The 19293-nt window shown below is 43.8% G+C and overlaps 1 protein-coding gene across 1 annotated transcript in view; it reads right to left on the bottom strand.

The window, feature by feature from the left end:
• CACNB4 (calcium voltage-gated channel auxiliary subunit beta 4) overlaps positions 1 to 19293 on the bottom strand; it is a 613027-nt gene that overhangs the window by 136832 nt on the left and 456902 nt on the right. The window contains exons 9-10 of the mRNA XM_069225181.1: positions 13577 to 13686; positions 10605 to 10756 (exon numbers count right to left, since the gene is read on the bottom strand). Of these exons, the coding sequence (XP_069081282.1) occupies positions 10605 to 10756; positions 13577 to 13686 (262 nt within the window). The remainder of the gene's footprint in view (positions 1 to 10604; positions 10757 to 13576; positions 13687 to 19293) is intronic.

The raw sequence follows: 19293 nt of genomic DNA, 5'->3' as shown, positions 1-19293 counted from the left end.
AACTCTGAAGCTAATGTTATTATTAATTCCGCGTGTGTTGGTCAACTTCAAGTACAACAGGGGACTCGGCAGGGTTGCCCTTTATCCCCTATACTTTTTGCTCTCTTCAATGAGCCCTTAGCCATTAAAATCAGACAAAATAATCAGATTCAACCCTGTTTAAAGTCAATGGGGAAGATTAAACTCTTTGCTGATGATATCATTATGTTTTTAAATGAAGAGCGTACTTCCCAGGAAGCGGCTTTTAATGTGTTTGCCAAATTTGAGCAAATGGGTGGCTACAAGATTAATATGAGTAAGACCGATATTATTCTGTGTGGCACTTCTTCTATTAAACTGCTCCCCGAATTAAGACATTGTGTGAATGCTAGGCCAAAGAGATACCTTGGGATTAACTTTTTAGCCGATGTAGGAGACCTGTATGACCTTAATTACGTCCCGTTGCTCTCGAATACTCAGACTTTGCTTGCTCGATGGGGATCTCTCCCCCTTTCTATATTAGGTCGAATTGCATTGATCAAAATGTCAGTTTTACCAATATTTAACTTTCTGTTCTTGGCCATCCTGTGTGTTTTAACACAATTTGTTTTAAAAAAAATTGGAGTCTATGTTTCGCCCATTTCTTGGCAAAATCAGAAGGCTCGAGCCGCATTAATCATATTATATGCGGATAAAGAAAAGGGGGGGTTAGCTTTGCCCAATTTTAAAGATTATTACTTTGCCTTTTTTGCACATTATCTCACTAGTTTTAAAGCAGATCAATCTGTAGGTTGTGTATTCTCTAATGACTTTCGTGAATTAATATGTAGGGAGCACGATATTCGGAATCCAGCACTTTTGGTGAAATCCCCCCAAAAAGTTCACTATAAGATTCTTAAATGGCCCTTTAAGAGAAAATCTGATTTTTAAAAAAAATATTCAATCCCATATTTGCATTTCGACACCCCTCTTACACAGTTCACGTTACACTCTGGCGCTCAGCTCAATGCAGACTTAGGGAGTGATTCTGACCCCGGCGGTTCCTTACCGCCGGGGCCAGGGTCGGCGGGAGCACCGCCAACAGGCTGGCGGTGCCCCGCAGGGCATTCTGACCGCGGCGGTTCAGCCGCGGTCAGAAGAGGAAAACCGGCGGTCTCCCGCCGGTTTTCCGCTGCCCTGGGAATCCCCCATGGCGGCGCAGCTTGCTGCGCCGCCATGGGGGATTCTGACAGCCCATACCGCCATCCTGTTGCTGGCGGTTCTCCCGCCGGGAACAGGATGGCGGTATGGGTTGTCGTGGGGCCCCTGGGGGCCACTGCAGTGCCCTGCAGTGCCCATGCCATGCCAATGGCATGGGCACTGCAGGGGCCCCCGTAAGAGGGCCCCACTTTGTATTTCAGTGTCTGCATTGCAGACACTGAAATACGCGACGGGTGCCACCGCACCCGTCGCACCTTCCCACTCCGCCGGCTCAATTCTGAGCCGGCGTCCTAGTGGGAAGGGTTTTTGCACTGGGCTGGCGGGCGGCCTTTTGGCGGTCGCCCGCCAGCCCAGTGCAAAAGCCAAAATACCCTCAGCGGTCTTGTGACCGCGGAGCGGTATTTTGGAGGGGGGAAGTCTGGTGGGCGGCCTCCACCACCCGCCAGACTTAGAATTACCCCCTTAGTAAGGAGATGGGAGCTTGCAGGATTTAGTAAAATCGGGGATTTTCGCATCAATGACAACTGGGAAACTCCCTTAAATATCCAGATGGTTGTCAAAAATGATTTTATTTTGGTGGGATCCTATAATACTATGCTACACAGTCTAAGGGATTTGGATATCAATTTAATCCCTAATGCTCAGGCGTTAGTTTCCGAATCGGTGGATCCTCCTGGGAAAAGGCGTGCGGGGGCGTGGAGAAGGCTTATTGCTAGACAGGGATAAGGTCGATCTTGGGGCAAAGGCACAAAGAAAATGTGCTTGTCAGGAGGACCTCGACCTTTCAAGCGAGTGCTGGGAGAGAATTAATCATTTAAATATTTCAGTACTCAGAGCTGCGAACTGGCATCGAATGATATTTTTTAGTAAATGGCTATTTTATTGAACCCCGCAAGCCTTATCCTGTGTGGTGCCCAGCTGCCCTGATCTCTGTTTTCGATGTAAGGCAGTAGGTGTGGCAGGTTGGATACATGTGATTGGGACATGTCGATGTATACAGGAATACTGGGATGGAATATTCAAGATGCAAACAATTATGGCTCAGGTTATTATAACTCCCAGTATTCGGTTGATGTGCTTGGGTTTCGACCCCGAGGCAAGGCTCCCTTCTTGGTGGGAGAAACTCATTTTTATCGCCACTGTGGTTGCCAGATCTTTCGTGTTAAGAAACTGCTGATCTGTGTTATCTCCCACCCCTCGAGAATGGCTGAGCAAAATGATGCGAAGTCCGAAATCAGGAAATAAGACATGCTAGCAGAATAGGGAGTGGTAAAATGTTCTCCCTGATCCGGGGCAAATTCTTGTTAGATAATTATGGGTAAATCTGCTGTTGGTTAAATCACCCATTGAATGAACTCGCGTAGCTTCTCAGTCTCATTGTATCTGTCTAGAGCTTTCTTTCTGGGAATCATTGGGGAAGTTATGTAAGACAAGTTTGGAATTGAAATGTTTTCTTTTTTTTTTTTTGGTGGATCCTGATAAAATATTCAATAAAAAGATAAATAAAAATAAAATAAAAAAAGGCTTGGTACATCGACTTGGCGCCACAATTGTCTGGGTGATCTCCCATACTGGGTCCAGTAGACCAAGCGGTGCCCGAGGCCAAGACCAGGGCCCGTGGGACTTTGCCCTTCCCATCCTCCTAGGACCGGGTCACCAGCATGCCTCACTAAGCACCGGCTGCTTCACCTCGCGTGTGCTTTGCCTTGAACAGACACCCTGCCCTCTTCAGTTCTATACCATGGTGGCCGCCAGGGCAAAAAAAGACCGCTCACTCAAGGACATGCTCACATAGCCAAAGGGGCCCCCAGAAGATGGTAAGCCCCGTCTAGAAGCTCCTCTCATCTTTGGCTGATGAGGGCTAGAAGGGACCAGTGACTAGATCCGTCATGAATGTGCTCTTCACATCACTCCACGATGACATACAGGCGGTCAAGGAAGATCTTTCGGCGGATCTGCGGGAGGTACAACGGAACCTGGAAGAAATTGGCGGCAGAGTTTCTACCATGGAAGACCGCAAGGCCGAACGCGAAGGGGAGGTGGAGTGGTTACACCAGGAGATCTTGCGGTTGCAAGACCAACACATTGAATTTCAGGCCCATGTCGAGGATCTAGAGAACCACTCACAGTGGAACAATATAAGAATCAAAGATGTCCCTTCGCATACTGAGGGATCGGATCGCAAGGAATACATAAGAGCCCTGTTTCGCCATATCTTGGGGGCCTCAGAGGACACAGACATCCAACTGGACCGTCTAAACTGGGTGGGCACCCACAAGGTGAAAAAACTCCCCCTGCCGACATTCTGAGGTGTGTGCACAACTTTCAAATGAAGGAAGCCATTCTTCGCAAGGCCAGAAAAGCCCACTCAATCCAGTTCAGGGGCCACTCCCCCGTGCTATATCAGGACCTAGCAGCTATAACCCTCCAAAAATGTTGTGAGTTTCGCCCCATAATAACTTGCCTCTGGCAGGCTGGAATCTCTTACTCCTGGGGCCACCCCTTTAAAATGATCTTTCAGCACAATGACAAGCTAGTCCAACTCAGGTCCCTTGCCGAGGCCTTCAACCTTCTGGACATAGCCGACACAGATTTGACGGATGGCCTGGAGGGGCCCCAGGCCAGCAAAAAGCACAAGTCAACACGCTGGCGCAGGGTTGGAGGGGGCCCCGCCGGCGTCAAACCAGATCACGCCACAGTGGCTAGAGAACGGCAATCAGTCTTCCAAACCTTGGCTGCGGAAGCTGAGTGATCGAGGGGCCTACACCACAGGCGCTCAGACCTCTCGCTCTCCTCCCGGTGCGGGCCATGAGGCACTGAGCAGGCGGGGGCAGGGGGCCCACCCCATATGCAATGGACATGCCCCCTGGCCTGGGCTCTGGCTGCCCCACCACCTTTCTCCTAGTGGCTCAACTACACTACACGACTACCATTGATGATGAACTCTTTCATTGTGTTTCCTTTGGTTTTCTGTTGCTTGTTTTTCATTGTTTTCAGGGTTTCATTCCTCCATCTTACATAGGGACACCATCACTGCTTGAGGCAGGTGGGGGAGGGTCTGCGAGCATGGTAGGAGGCCTCTGCTCACCTCCCCTCGGGTTAGCTCTGCACTGCAACTCTCCCACCCCTCTTGAGATATGCCCGTGGTCCTTAAAATAATAAGCCTAAACACTAGAGGCCTTAACAACCCAGTAAAGAGACAGGCAGTCCTATCCGTACTAAAACGCTCAGGCAGCGACATCTACCTCCGACAAGGTACCCACCTTCTAGCTAGGGATCCCCCACTCATGCGTTCCTCCTGGTTCCCTAGAAAGCTGTGATCCCCAGGCCCTTCCAAGAAAGGGAGGGTGGCCATCCTATTTTCCTCCTGGTTTAGGGGCAACATAGTTTCCAAAATCACTGAGATAAAAGGTTGGCTCTTGGCCTACCGTCCTCGACTAGAGACCTTCCATTTCACAATAGCATGTATCTACACTCCCAATGAGCGACAAGAGCCCTTTATTCAGGATGCACTGTCACCCCTCCTCTGGACACCTGATGCCACAATCCTACTAGGCAGTGACCTTAACCTGGTGATGGATAACGCTTTGCACCACTTGGTCGAGCCCTCTGACCAACTAGGGCCTTTTTGGTGCAGGGATTGCGCTGGCTCGCAGATTGCGGCCTCACTGTCATCTGGTGTGAGTAACATCCCACTAAAAAGGACTATACACACTACTCTGCGGCACACAAGACATACGCTCACATCAACTACTTCTCAGCAATGCCCGCCTTCTGACAATTTGTTACCGGTCCCACTATCAAATCCTGATCACCCTCGGACCATGTTCCTCTAATCCTTACCCTACACCTAAACCATACACATTCTGCCCCTTCCCAATGGGGACTCAGAGACTCACTGCTCCAACACCCTACGACTGTGACTGCTATACGGAAGACCATTAAGGACTTTTTGATAACAAACAATACAGAACAGGTGGCCCTGTCATCCCTGTGGGAGACCCTGAAGCTGGTCGTCAGAGGGGAATGAATTGCCCTCTCAGCCTCTGAGAATCAGGCAGAACTTGAAAGTGAGGTATCAAACTAGAAGGGATTCTTAAGCGCACTCGGGCATGTGGAGAGAGCTTGACTGCACTTGGACTCTCCTTAAACGACTGGACCTAGATAGAACAGTGTTCGCCCTACTCCACCTAAAGCATAGCTACTACTTGGGGGCCAACTGCTGCGGTAAATTTTTGTCCCACACGTTGTGTTCCAGGATTTTGTCCAGGACAATTCGATCCATCCGCCCGTCTCCTGATACGGAAGTTCACTCAGATTCACAAACAGCCAATGCTTTCCACCACTTCTACAAATCCCTCTATTCTGAAGACCCAGGTGGCCTGGCAACTCCCTGTCCTACTTATCCTCACACCCTCCAACGGCACTCCCCTCACAATGTGCGGATTCCCTAAAATCTCCCATCCGCCCCAAAGAGGTGATTTCTGCAATCACCCGCCTTAAGTCACTAAAGTGCCCAGGCCCTGACAGGTTCTCTCCTGTATTTTACAAGACAATCTGTCATGAATTAGCCCCGGTTTTAAAACGCCTCTTTAACTCTTTTGTAACCTCTCGGACCCTCACGGATTACATGCTTAAAGCCTCCATTTCAATCATTCCCATGCCAGGGAAGGATCCCACGCTCTGTGGGTCCTACAGGCCCATATCTCTCCTTAACGTTGCCACCAAAATATTTACTGGTATCCTGACCCACGCCTCAATCCACTTATGCTGGGGCTGATTTCTCCCGATCAGGTAGGATTCATACCATCACGTTATTACAGAGACAGCACTAGACGCCTTTACTACTTGATGGATAAAATTGCCTGATCTCAGAAAGAAGCTCTCCTCCTCTCCATAGAAGCGGAGAAGGCCTTTGATAGGGTCTGTTAGCCGTACCTGCATCGGACCTTGGAGCTCTGCCGCTTCGGCCCACGGTTCTGAGGTTGGGTCTCCAGCATCTACAGCTCCCTGTGGGCCATGGTGAGAGTTAATGGGCTATCTTCCCTGCCATTCCCTATCATGTGGGGGACAAGGCAGGGATGCCCCTTATTCCCTCTACTCTATGCCCTACTTATGGAGCCACTGGCCCAACGCATCCAAGTGCACCCTAACATCACAGGAATCCCATTCAGGGGAGAACAACATCTAATTAGCCTAGATGCTGACAATGTGATCCTGGCTCTCTCGGATCCCTGACTTCCCTCCCTGGCTTGGTCTCCGAGCTCCAAACGTTTAAAGTCAATATGCAAAAATCTCCTGTGAACCTCTCCTGCTTTGCCTAAACCGAAGCGGCCATTCAGACCGATTTCTGTTTGAATGGGCCACTTCAAACATATTCTGCCTACGGATCCAATTGGCCAGCTCAATTCCCAAAACAATCTCTCTTAACTATAGTGTTCATGCTAAGCAAGTCCGATCGGATATTTCCTTGTGGGAACACCAGGGACTCTTTTTGTTCAGCAGAATTACAGCCATCAAGATGACCACCTTGCCACGCATCTTCTACCTTTTCAAATCCCTACCACTGACCCTGCCTAAAAATGTCAAATGGGCCATGCAGGCTGATATCGACCACCTCATGGAGTGGTGGGGGGGGCGGCGCCTTCATCAGCATCTTATCCACTGCCCCACACAAGAGGGGGGACTTGCAGTTCCCTCCCTCCTGCGATACTACCAGGCGTTGCAACTCTGGTTCCTGGTGAAATGAAGCAGGCCCCTTACAGAGACACATTGGTATTTCATGGACTAGGCAGAGGCCTAGCTCCTACATCTGGAAGCTGTGGCTTCCCAAAAGACACAGAGCTTGGGGACTCTATTCCCTCCCTGGTGACAAACGCTATCCTCAGAGTGTGGGACGTGTTAGCGGAGACAGCAGGCCTAACAACCTTCCCCTCCCCAATTACACTGATCCTGGGCAATCCAGAGTTTATTCCCCGGCTGGACCCTACCCGCTTTTGGCAATGGTGAGAGAGTGGCTACAAGTGGATTGGTTGCCTGTTTGACTCCCAGGGGATAATCCCCTGTGACCAGCTAAGGGAGGACTACGGATTAGCGGAAAAAGACAGGATGCAATACCTTCAGGTTTGCCATTGGCTGCTCCATCATTCCATTAGACCTCACAGTGAAAGGGCCCTGACGCCCTTCAAAAAATGGCTTATTTAGAAAATGTCGAAAGGCCACCTGACTTCCGAGCTATACACTCTCCTCTCAACCATAAAGACCCCACTTGCATGCCAGGGCACAGAGCACAGCACTCGGGCTCTAATGCTTTTAGCAAGGAGACAGCATACAAGATAATATCATATTGGTACTTAACCCCTGCCCGGCTTGGGGCCTGGAACTCCCACTGTTTCAAAGAGTGCTGGTGGGGATGCAGGGATACAGGTACCCTCCTTTACTTCTTATAGCACTGTCCCAAACTTTCCCGGCTTTGGTCCCAGGCAACTGGACGACATCGACAAGGCCTTCGCTACCTCCATCCCACGGTTCCCGGCATACACGATTCTAGGTCTGCCTAACACCCTGACATTTCCCCTGCAATCCCGCCGAGATAAACTAATGGCATTAGCCCTAGGAGCAGCACATCAGGTGATAACCCCCCTCTGGGGCACTGACAGATCACCCCAACACAACGCCTGATTGCACAAACTGTGGCATATACCAGGCATGGAACGCTTGTCCCTCGCTCTGGCTCAGAGACTAGTAGACTAAGCTACAGACTGGGGCCCAATCATCGGCATCTTGTCTTCCGGGTTCAACAAACTGACATGCCCATCTTACCTTAAACTTCTGCCACTACTACCTACATCAAACCAGCGACCACCACGCTCACCCATGCATCTCACCTGAGCATCCCTCTTCCTACAGGGCCCTTAACCCACCAGGTAGCCTGACTGCTTTAGCTTGCATAAGTTTATAGGAAAAATGCAATCACCCCATTGCAACGTTGATGGCCCCAGGGTTGTAGGTGAACAGCTGTGTCTATTCTTCACTCTGGCTGCTTTTCTGAAGCCACTGGCCCACTGGGTTGTAGGCGAACAGCTGTGTACTTTCTTGATTGGATGCGGATTTAATAAACAGAATTGACCCATAAAGTGGTTGAGTGAATATGTAGTTTCCCCACCTCATTTTTAGTACCTTAACCCATGCTCAGGTATTTACCACAGTACCTCTTATTCTGAAGGGGGGGTATGACATGCAGGATTGGTTTATAACACACCTAATTCTGCATGTTTTTCCTTTTTCCTAGCATTTTCCCTCAATAAACATCATCAATAAATCTATTAAGGCAAAATTGCAATGACAATGGCCACACAACTCATAATTCTGATCCCTGTGCTAAAGTGTTTGCACAGGGATTGGAAGTTAGCTATTAACTTGAAATGTTTCTACTTGTCAGGACCAATAATATGCCAATATTCTTCAGCCTCAGATCACATTCAAAACTATTTTAAGGTAGGTATTTGAAACTAACGAGAATCACATCTTATGCCACATCACATAATTATTGGACGTCAACTCCCAATGGAAGGGCATTAAAAAATGACTAAGTTCAAAGGAAACTTTGTTCTTTGGGATCAATTGCTGGTCTTAGCTGGCTAGGATCTGTTTTGGCCTTGGTGACCATCACAGCCCTTGTCCATCCTCTCTTGTTTTTGACCCAAAGACCCTTAGGGCCTCATTTAAGGTTTGGCTACCCAATGTTCTACCATAAAATGATGGAGTTTTTCCACCTCATTTTAAGTTGTGGCAACCATTGGGTCCCCAACATTGGAGTCAAGCTGGTTATACCATCAGAAACACTTCACATGGCAATCCAATTGTTACATGGCCACCAGCTCACAGTGTGTACTAAATACACCCCATTTAGGGAATGTGTTCACCTCTGACTTCTATGCTGTGGTCCTTGAGACATGTTGAAACTTGGTAGGGAAAACAAACAATGTCTCCAACGCTCAGGAAGAAAATTCTCTGACTTTCAGGACCAATGTTCTTTCTTTTTTTAAATGAACTCCTGCTTTGGGAGTTTTGTTTCACCAAAAACAAAAATAAATGCCTAGTGGGTAAAATAGTCATGGTCCACGCTCACATTCATTTGTGCCTTCAGTAAATCCGCTGCATCAGCAAATGTGTTGAAAGTGCAGATGTTCCCTGCAGCAGGAAAGTATCTCCAACTATGGTAGATGATGCTCTGTCTGCAAAGCAGAGATCAGAGTCTCTGCTAACAAGGCAGGTCACCCACCAAATATTAAATGAGGCTGTAAGTAATTTTCAAGGCATTCTGCTACCACCAACAAAATTTAACAAATAACTTCAGTGACATTTAACACTAATGGGCTAATACTTAATTCCTGCTGCATTACTGCACTAAAACTAGACTAGCATCTATTGAATTATTATTATTATCATTAAAATACTGATTGTCTCGAAAAGGGTGCAGTGAGTGAACACAATCACATGTTGTTATAGAAATGTTACATGAAAGGGGCTGTTTGAGTGCAAGGGATTTTACTACGCTTGCATTGTTGTCAAGCCAAGGACCCCAAACTTCCTTTGTTTTGAAAACTGAGAGGATAGGGATCTCCTAGCAGGTGGCATAAACATATTTATGTCTTGTTTGCTTGACTCCATCTGTTCCATACTAGGACTGGAGGAAGTCGGAGGGATGCTGGGCTAAGAGAAGATTTGAGATGGACATAATACATTAAAAGCGAATATTAAATCAACCCTTTTACACATGCAAGAGCTCACAACTGAGATCTAGAAGAGCGATCTTGGTGCAATAATGTTAAAATAATTGGATGTAATACATAAACTTTCATAGAAAAGATGGAAGATTGTGCAGGAGCTTTGCAGGGAACACTAATGCACATCATTACTTTTTACTTTTCTGAGTTAAGCCTGTGCTTGTTCAGTAAACCAAAAGTTCCTTTTTCACAATAACTGATGCTGTTTTGGAATTTGACAGAAAGTGTGAAGATATTTTAGCCTGACTTCATTTCTTGACGGGGTGAAGGTGGACTAGGTCAAGATTTAAATCTGAGATTTCCACCACAGGACTGGGTGCCCCACACTTTTGGGAATCAGGTTTCTCATACAATAATGTTTAAATGTGCACCTTATCAATAAAAATGGAGAAGTAAGATATTTAAATAACGTTCTTTCAGAAGTTTGTTAGGATAGTGGGCTAAATGTAGTTGCTTTCTGGGTTGCTACATTTTTGCTACTTGTTTTCCCATGTTTTCTACAGACTCTTCTTGTTTTTAATCTACAGTGTGTATTATAAAAAAAAAACCTAGGAAGCAAGACTCAAAAGCCAAAACCGTATTCTAAAGTTTGATTGACACTTTGGTAACATTCAGAGAGTAAAGTGTTGTGAGTACCTTTGGAGATGAGACTTTTACATGCACAATAATTGGTGCTAACGATGTCTTAATGAGTTGTGCAGGATGGTTGATTGTGTCCGCATCGAGAACAACCAGTTGTAACGATCGCGCCAACTCAAAGATTCTCTCAATCTCACTCTGGACTTCGGCTAAAAAAGAAAGCAAAAAAAAGGGTTTATAGTTGCCTGGGTAATGGAAGCAAATATCAAACATCTGAATTATACCTTTAAAATTAATATTAATTAAATCAATTATGTCCATACGGAACAAAATCGGTATAAAAAAAAAGGAACATTGCAATGACTCTGAATTTTACTCGTGGATCCGACTTTTCACATGTAGCAAAACCTCTTTCTACCTTTGGCCAAAAGCTTTGCAGTGTGAAGCCTAAGGGTAAGTGGTGTGGCAATCTGCATACATAAAAAAATCTATTTGGTATTGGCCATTTAATATGCCTTCATTACGGAAGAACCTGACAGTTTTTTTATCTATAAACTACACACTACACTAAGTCAAGGCATCATTTTGTTGTACAACTACTTTGTGATATTCAGGGACAGAGGACGAAATACATAACTAATTTTTCAGGAATACTTTTTGTATATTTAGCAAGATCTGATGTCATGAAGCCAAGAGATTAAAATGTGCTTGCTTTTTCTCTTACTATACAATAATAATAATAGTAACATAGGGCAGATGCACTAAGGCATTTAGCTGTTGCAAACCATGCAATACGCTAAATTAGAGAGGTTGAGACAACTAAATGTATTTTTATTCTGTACTAAATCCATTTTGCAAGTCAGTAAATGGCTACAGAATTGCAAAATGGGTTTAAAAAACCCACAAGAAATCACAATTTGGAAGGGGCGTGTTTAGGGCGTCCCTTCCAAAGTGTGATCCGCATTGCAATGTATCAATGACCTATGATCGCAATGCCGTTTAGAAATCATTGAAAAGTTACTGACTCCAAAAAGGTGGTGGTAACCCATTCGCAAAGGGCAAGGGGTTCCTTTGGGTCCCCTTCCCTTTTGTCAAACTTAAAAAAGTGTTTTGAGGAGTAGGGTGTGGTCTGGGCGACCCCTGCAACTCTCAAACAACCTTTTAAAAATAAATCAAACTTTTTTCTTGAATCGCAGCGCTGTTTCTTTTAAGGAAAACAGCTGCATTTATTTAAAAAAGCTACTTTATTTAAATGCCATCACCTACGTGGTGGTCTACTGACCTAGAAGACTACATCCCTGAAATGGCATCCAATCAGATTAAGTTGCAATTTGTGATTTAACTCATTAATATTTATGAGGTAGGTCGGATTGTGACCCACTTTGAATGATGATTTCCAAAACTGACCTAACAGTACACAGGCTGGTTCTCAAAATGTCACTGGATTGGCAAAAGTGCTGGCGTGCAATTTGGAACCACTTTTTGTGAACTCAATGTTAGGACATCAGGCCCTGGCTTTTTCTTACAGTAGTCTACTTACATATTTTCAACCCCATTAAAGTGTAATGGTGGACCCTTATGGAAACGAATGGGCATGTATGGATCTGACTCACCTTCAGTCCTCATCAATTGCAAACAACATCAACACAAACATAGGACTTAGACTCAAGAGCAAGAAAAATCTGTATAGTGCCTAGGCCTGAGTGCACAATATAACAAAAGCCATTGTAGCTCCATGCTAAAGACATTGCATATCCTCCTTTCAATATCCTGTTTATCAGTATCCCCTGGAGCAGAATTCTTACACTCAAACACTGTCGCCAGCAGCCACCATCAAAGTTAACTGACGATGACTCACCTTCATGGGACCAACACAAGCCTGACTAAAAGAAATATTCTTTATCACTCATTAAGTCCAAAGTCCATTTGTGCTATAAGTCTGTCCTCTCTTCTTCTATCCAGTCTGGCCCATTGAACATGAGCTAATAAATACTTCAACCATCCATTTATATTAGTAGATGTCTAGATTAAACTTTTGTTTTAAGAATCTCACCAGGGATTCCACTTGTGAGATATAGTCTATACTATTTGGGTTGATACTGCTTTAATATGTTTCTGGTATTGCCTAGTATTAAAAATACATTATTTTGCATTGAATTTCCATGAATCCCCTCATTTCTGCTAATCTACAAAATGATGAGTGGGAAGTGCCTAAAATGAACTTGAATCCTCATCACCCGAAAACAACTGTGTCTACATGTGGTGTGAATATGGTCCACTCCATTGAATCTTATACTGTCTAAAGGTCAGTAAAATCCTCATATTATCCTGAAGTAGATCTTGTAAAAAGCATATTTTGGTTTAGTAGCCATTTCAAATACTCTTTTAAACAGCCACAGCTAGCCGAAAATGTGGCTGGTCATGATGTTTTCAAGTATGGCAAGTATGCCATTGTAGCATATGTTTCTTCATATTGGCCCTTACCAAGCGAGAAATTTTCATTCAAAATCTCTTTAAAAAAAGCAGCTCCTACCACAAATCTGACCCCGGGTATTTTGCTACAAAATGATATAACATGTCCCCAATTATGCTTCTGGAATAAACATCAATATTTCCTTATTATTGTCTCCAGCCTTTTGAGTCATATAAATTGACTCCCTTCTTGGTTGTGTTCCTTATCTTTTTCTGAAACTCCATACCTGTGGAGTTCACTCCACTGGTTCTTCAATTTAATAGGTTCTAAGCTACAGAACTCAAAAGAAGCATTCAATTACAAGTTGAGGTGCAACTAATTATCTCTCAAATAAATGGATGCATGCAGAATCTGGTTCATTGAGTGCACGATACTGAGAGGAAACAGTGTTCTGTGCTCCTGTGTGATAACAGTAAGTAAAACCTAACTACAGAGTTATTCGAGTAAAGAGAAATGCAGACTGCTCCTCAATTACAATTCAACATAATTTTAGAATTGCCATCAGTATAAACTATAAATGTGCCTTTCATTTAACAAAGGAATTTTTAAATCTTACCCAAACTTGATCTGGTGTTTGAGCGTTCAATTATTGCTCTCTTGCTTGGGTTATTGAGTACCGACCTCTTGGCAAGAGAAATGTCAGCTGTCACTCTAGTTATTGATATCCTGAAAATAAGAACAGAACCAATAAGAGTGAGTTGCAGTATCAGCATACCTTTATTGCAAAACAAGGATAAAATAATGAAAGGCACTGCTAGTAGTCTATTCTAGATAAATGGACATAATTGCTTATGTATTTCTTCCAAAGGGAAAACTTACATTTTGGAACACATGGGTACACCATAGAAGACAATGAAGGGATTCTGGTTATATATATCTATGAAAACACAGACCCAAAATTCAAATCTTCTGAGGGGCTTCACTTGCTGCAGAAGGCATGGTTTGCTTATGGTATCAAGTAATTTTGGCCAATGGTGAATCTCCACACTTCTCCTTCCATGGATATACACCAAGAGAATACACAAGCACAAGTAGGATACACCTCTTAATGAAGGAAAGAAAACATGCTTAAGGGGCATTAATCTTAAATATTGATATAGCCTTTGAGTAGGCTAGGACAATCACGTCCCAGGCGGACAGTTCATTAACCATACTAAACTGTTATATGCCCTAAGTCTCAGTTTCAAATTGGTGCACACCTCAAATAATACTTAAGCACCCCCACAATCCTCCCTTGTTACTTCATTCTTGGTTATAAAACTGTCGTCTGTTCCTCGTAGCTTCCCAAGTATAGTCCTGGAGCCATGGGATTAATCGACTTACTAAGACAGTGGCTATATACTACTATGTAGGAATTTGGGATGGAAAGAACTTTGTGAGTAACACATTTGCTTTAGGCGGCTCCAGTTCCATGTGATTCGAGGCATCCAGCACTCTCTTCCTGTTAAATAGTTTTAGCTGGACCATTTCCAAAGATGCTCCCACTTTTAGACACAACAGAGTGCCATCATTTTATTTACATACCCTAACTGATTATATGTTGTGAATCAGGACTCTCAGGTGTTTTATTTAAAGACTGAAGAGTTAGAGGAATGAGGTTCTGATCCTTGGACAAGGCTATATTGAATCATAATTTGGCAGATTGTGACTCCTCAATTTTGGCTAGTGAGTGGATAGCCAGAAAGACAATAACCAATCGAGTGGTATTTACCCAAAGCCTATGCCATTGTTCCAGTCACTGATGAGAGCCCCTGGTCGATAATTCATTCTGGTCGAATCACCAGCCATGGATTTTCAGGTGCAAAGTCCAGCAGTAAGAAGGAAATACATTTTTCACTGCTTTCACAGAGGAGTTATAGTTGTGAATAGAGGAAGTATTTGCAAACAATTGCCAAATTGGGGGATTTTTTGTTCAGCTGGGGATTGACGGGACTATCATAAGCCTGCATGATTATTTTGTCCCAGAATGGCTAGTGGCATTGAAGGAGGCATTGTGGTGGTGGCTCTAATTGGATCTGTTCAGTGATTGGCTGGTCTGTAAGGGGAAAGATTTTAGACATGATAAACCATGTAGCTGAGCTGTATTATTGTGTAGTAAAACAGATTACAGTAGTCACAGAGGAGCTGATTACATTCACAGCTGCTCTGTGTATGTCGTCGTAGAAGATGTCAGGGTCACAGCTCCAGGTGGGGGATGTGGGGAAAAGAGTTGTGCATTTTTCTAATTCACTTAGTTGCTTGTTGTCTTGCGTGGCTTCATGTAATTGGTATTTCTGGTAGTCCATTTTGATAGAAATGGCATAGTTTTCAAACATTGTATCCACCTTTTCTACAGAATTTAAAGTACGTTTCATTTTAGTGCATCAGCGTGTTTCTTAAGCAATGTCCCTCCTTCTGTGTTAGAGCTGTTAAGTCCGACTGAGACATGCATTTGGTCTTTTTTTCAGGAAATTTGGGGTACATTACAGAACTGGTACCAAGCCCACAGAGAACCATATACATTGGTGCCAATAAGCTTGATGGTTCTGTTTTGGAAGATGTCACTGTGTGAATATGTTTGCTGTCTCTAATACAGATTGTACATTTATTATATTACTCAGTACTTAAATCACTCTTGTCCACATCACACATAGATGTGCATTTATAGAATAAAATTTGAATTAGCTTTTGAATGTGTACCAAAAGCATATATAAGTGACGGTAACAGTTTAAGGACATATGCAAACGAAAGGGCATATAGTTGCTGGGTGCATAGGATCATTTATGAAAAATTGACGATCTCTGCTATGGTCTGAAAAAAAATGATGTCGCTGTTGTTACAAATGAGCCAATTTCAGTTTGGAACATGGCAGGGCATTACTTAAAAATGCAAGTTTCCTTCAGTTATGCTATGTAGAGCTTGAGGTGTTCCTCCATGAGGGGTTTCAGGGAAACTACTTCAATCGTGTGATCACCCTGAGGATATTTGTTGGACGAAAGTAATCCTGTCCAATCGTTCTAACAGCTGTAGTCTACATACGTCTGTGTATTTGAAGGGATACCTCAAAGTATTGTGATGTCGTAGGAAGGCAAGCAATGGTACTAATGTTGCTATGTAATGATGTGCAAAGCGAAGAACAGTTTTTAACTTTCTTGGTTTATTGTATAGTTAATGTTAACAACTGTGCACTCACTGTGCTGATGCATTGATATAGTTTGTATTATATAATTGAATAAAACTATATGATTGCACAAATATGTGCTCATTCTGTGCGCTTTCCTGTTAGAATAATTGTAATATTTCTAATCAGAAGTGAGGAATATCTACCTCGGTCACATCGCACTACTTTTTACGACTTTAAAAATACTGCTTTAATTGCCTGCTAATTGACTTCAGACATTTCTTGGTTTCAGCGTGTTTATTTATGTACCACTGACAAGACGGGTGTTAATTGCTTAAAACACTGTGACAAATTCTGCCCTTGTCCTACCCTCCTCTGAAGCCTGCTTATTATTCAGTGCTCTACATACAGAATTTATCTTTACAAATGTGCATGATCATCTTCGCAGTGATTCTGCCATCGTCCGATATCTCATCATCATCATCTACTAAACCTGTCTGGATCATATTAGAGCCACATAGATATAATACTTTTAAGAAGTTGTGGCCAGGTCTGAACTGTATTTGTAAAAGCAGGTTGCTATTGATCATGTCCTTATAATTGTTGAGTATCTCATTTATGGATCATTTAACGTCAATAATGTCTTTACATTTCCACATTCCGATTTCACGTTTGGATTGGAATAACTGTTTATTCGAGCATATGTTTTATTCTATTCTTAATGTTATAGTTATTCCTTTATTGTTTTGTTGTTTCACTACGTTGATTTGGTGAAGTAACTGTTTTCCTAGGGTGTATTCCTTCATTTTGATTGTTTAAAGAAAGGTGGCCTTCTGCCCACTAGATTTCCTGTACTTGCACTGACTGATCATTCTGCTGTTCCCAGGCCATGGCTCCTGAAAGCTTGTCTCAATGGCCCACTCTGGAATGCATTCTGTTTGGTGGAAGACTAAAGCAAGTCTGCACATCACAAGGACAAATCGGATAGACACCCAGCAGCTAGGGGGATACCATACATTCAACGGGCGGCAAAAATAAAGATCCCAAGCCCAAGAGGCTTAGCAGAGCATTGGCGAACACTCAACTGGTATAAACTAAGCTCCGAAGAAGGAAAAGAAACGTGAATGAAGGTAAATAGTGCCTTGGAAAAATGAGATCACCAAATTCTCATTTACCATATGACCCCTTCGATCGAGGGAAGAAAACCCAAGCACCTGACCTGCTAGAAGATTCAGTTTGAAGACAATTTGAGGCTACTCAGAAAGAAGAAACCTTGAAATCCTCAGGGAGCAGTCTAGTCCACAAGAATGTGGGAAATAAGAAACACACAAGATGTTCATCCAAACACAAGGAACCCGGACAGGCGGTCATAGATTTACTTCATTGAGCACAATACATGTGCCCAGAAGAAGAGTGGTAGGTCTTGAGCCAAAACATACATCTTTTGCATGCCCAGTTTGCTTGAGAAAAACAAGAATACAGTACAGTAAAAAAGTGGAGGAGAAAAACGTAGATTTCCCCATTTGAAAACAAAAGAGGCTTAAAAAACGATTTTTTACAGAATTAATGTCCTACTGCTGACCATGCCGAAGACTGTAATGTTGCAGTAGTGTTTAAAGTGTATGACACACAGAATTAACAATAATTAATGAATAGTTATTAATGAATGCCAAATATTTAACATCACTATCACCTCTAATATAAAATGGGATAAACATTGCTAAAATTATTTGGTGGTCTTTTCAATATAGAGGCAAAACCAGATTAATGTTTATCGATACCATCGTTCTAATATGCAAGCTAGCAATTCATACGTTGTACCAGCATACAAAACTTTTTTATATTTCAGAACCAATTCCATTTCCAGATTACAGTAGGCAAATTTTATGAATTATGAGCAAAGAAAATGCCTGTGGATAACTAAATAGGTTCAGACTGTGCTCATGTTCCATTGCTCAACCCAACTTTCATCGTGAACCAAAAGACATGAAGGGTGACATATTTACACCACTTACGAATACACCTATTTTATTACTAGATCAGTCTCCCTCTGGATATTTTCAGTGGCGAGTCTTCTCGAGGGGGACTCGGAAAAGGACGGAGGGCTGCCAGCAGTCACAATTCACCGAGCGGAAAACCGCTTGCACTGGCGGTCTTCAGCACGACGGTCCCTCGGCGGTCTTGCAAAAAGACCGCCGAGGTTGTAATGACCACCTTTGTATCCCTTCCCCATATATGAAGCAATCTCTGCCCTTGATTAAGCGAACAACCTCTTGTATACTTTTAAGTATATTTCTTCTGTGGGCTTCCAGCTATTTCATTTGTTAGTTTCAGTGTCATTTAAAAATCCTTGCTTGCTAGTTGTCAGTCATACCTCTTTGTCCTTCCTTCTTCTGTGTGGGAGCAGGGACCACCTACTGCAATATTACGTTTTGTCCAGTTTATCTCGACTTTTTTAACTTTGTTTCCTGCTCCTGTCCAGAAAAGCTTCCTTTTTCATTTGTAGAGCATTCTTGCTCTGAGCTTAGCTGTAAACAAGGTTATAAATCAGGGTGTTATCTTGGTCACATTTGGTCTTTGTGGACTCTCTACATCCTCTCTCAGCTGCCTGGCTCCCACCCTTCCTTGGCCCAGTGCCAGGAACCCAACACACGCTGTCTACCAGAGCACCTCAGTTCTTGCAGTCAGTACACTCTGCTGCTCCAGTACTGGGACCTCAGACACAGCTCCATCAGTGCACCTCCATTCACACACTCCAAGCCCTCAGCCATGCCAGTGCCAGGAACTCCACACACACTGTCTGCCAGAGCCCCTCAATTCTTACAGTTAGTACACTCTGGTGTTCCCGTACTGGGACCTTGAGTGCAGCTACATCAGTGCACCTTAGTTCTACCCCGGCGAGGTCACTTCCTTTCCTATACTGGGACCCCACTCACATACGGTTCCATTACAGCAGCTCAGTTCTAATATTCAGTCCCACTGCCAAGCCAATATGGGACCCAAAAGAGCAAGACACCGCTCATCCATTTGACCTCAAGTCTAACATTCAGCACCACCGTTAAGGCTCACACACACCCTTCAGGACTACTCACTTCTGTGGTTCAGAGGCAATGCCACTCTCATGCTGGGCATCACTCACAGCTTCACCAGGGCACCTCCAGACTAACACTCG

This window comes from Pleurodeles waltl, chromosome 3_1 (assembly GCF_031143425.1).
Source record: "Pleurodeles waltl isolate 20211129_DDA chromosome 3_1, aPleWal1.hap1.20221129, whole genome shotgun sequence".
Classification (NCBI taxonomy): domain Eukaryota; kingdom Metazoa; phylum Chordata; class Amphibia; order Caudata; family Salamandridae; genus Pleurodeles; species Pleurodeles waltl.
The sequence above is the reverse complement of the archived record's forward strand: the minus strand, read 5'-3'. Positions and strand labels throughout refer to the sequence as shown.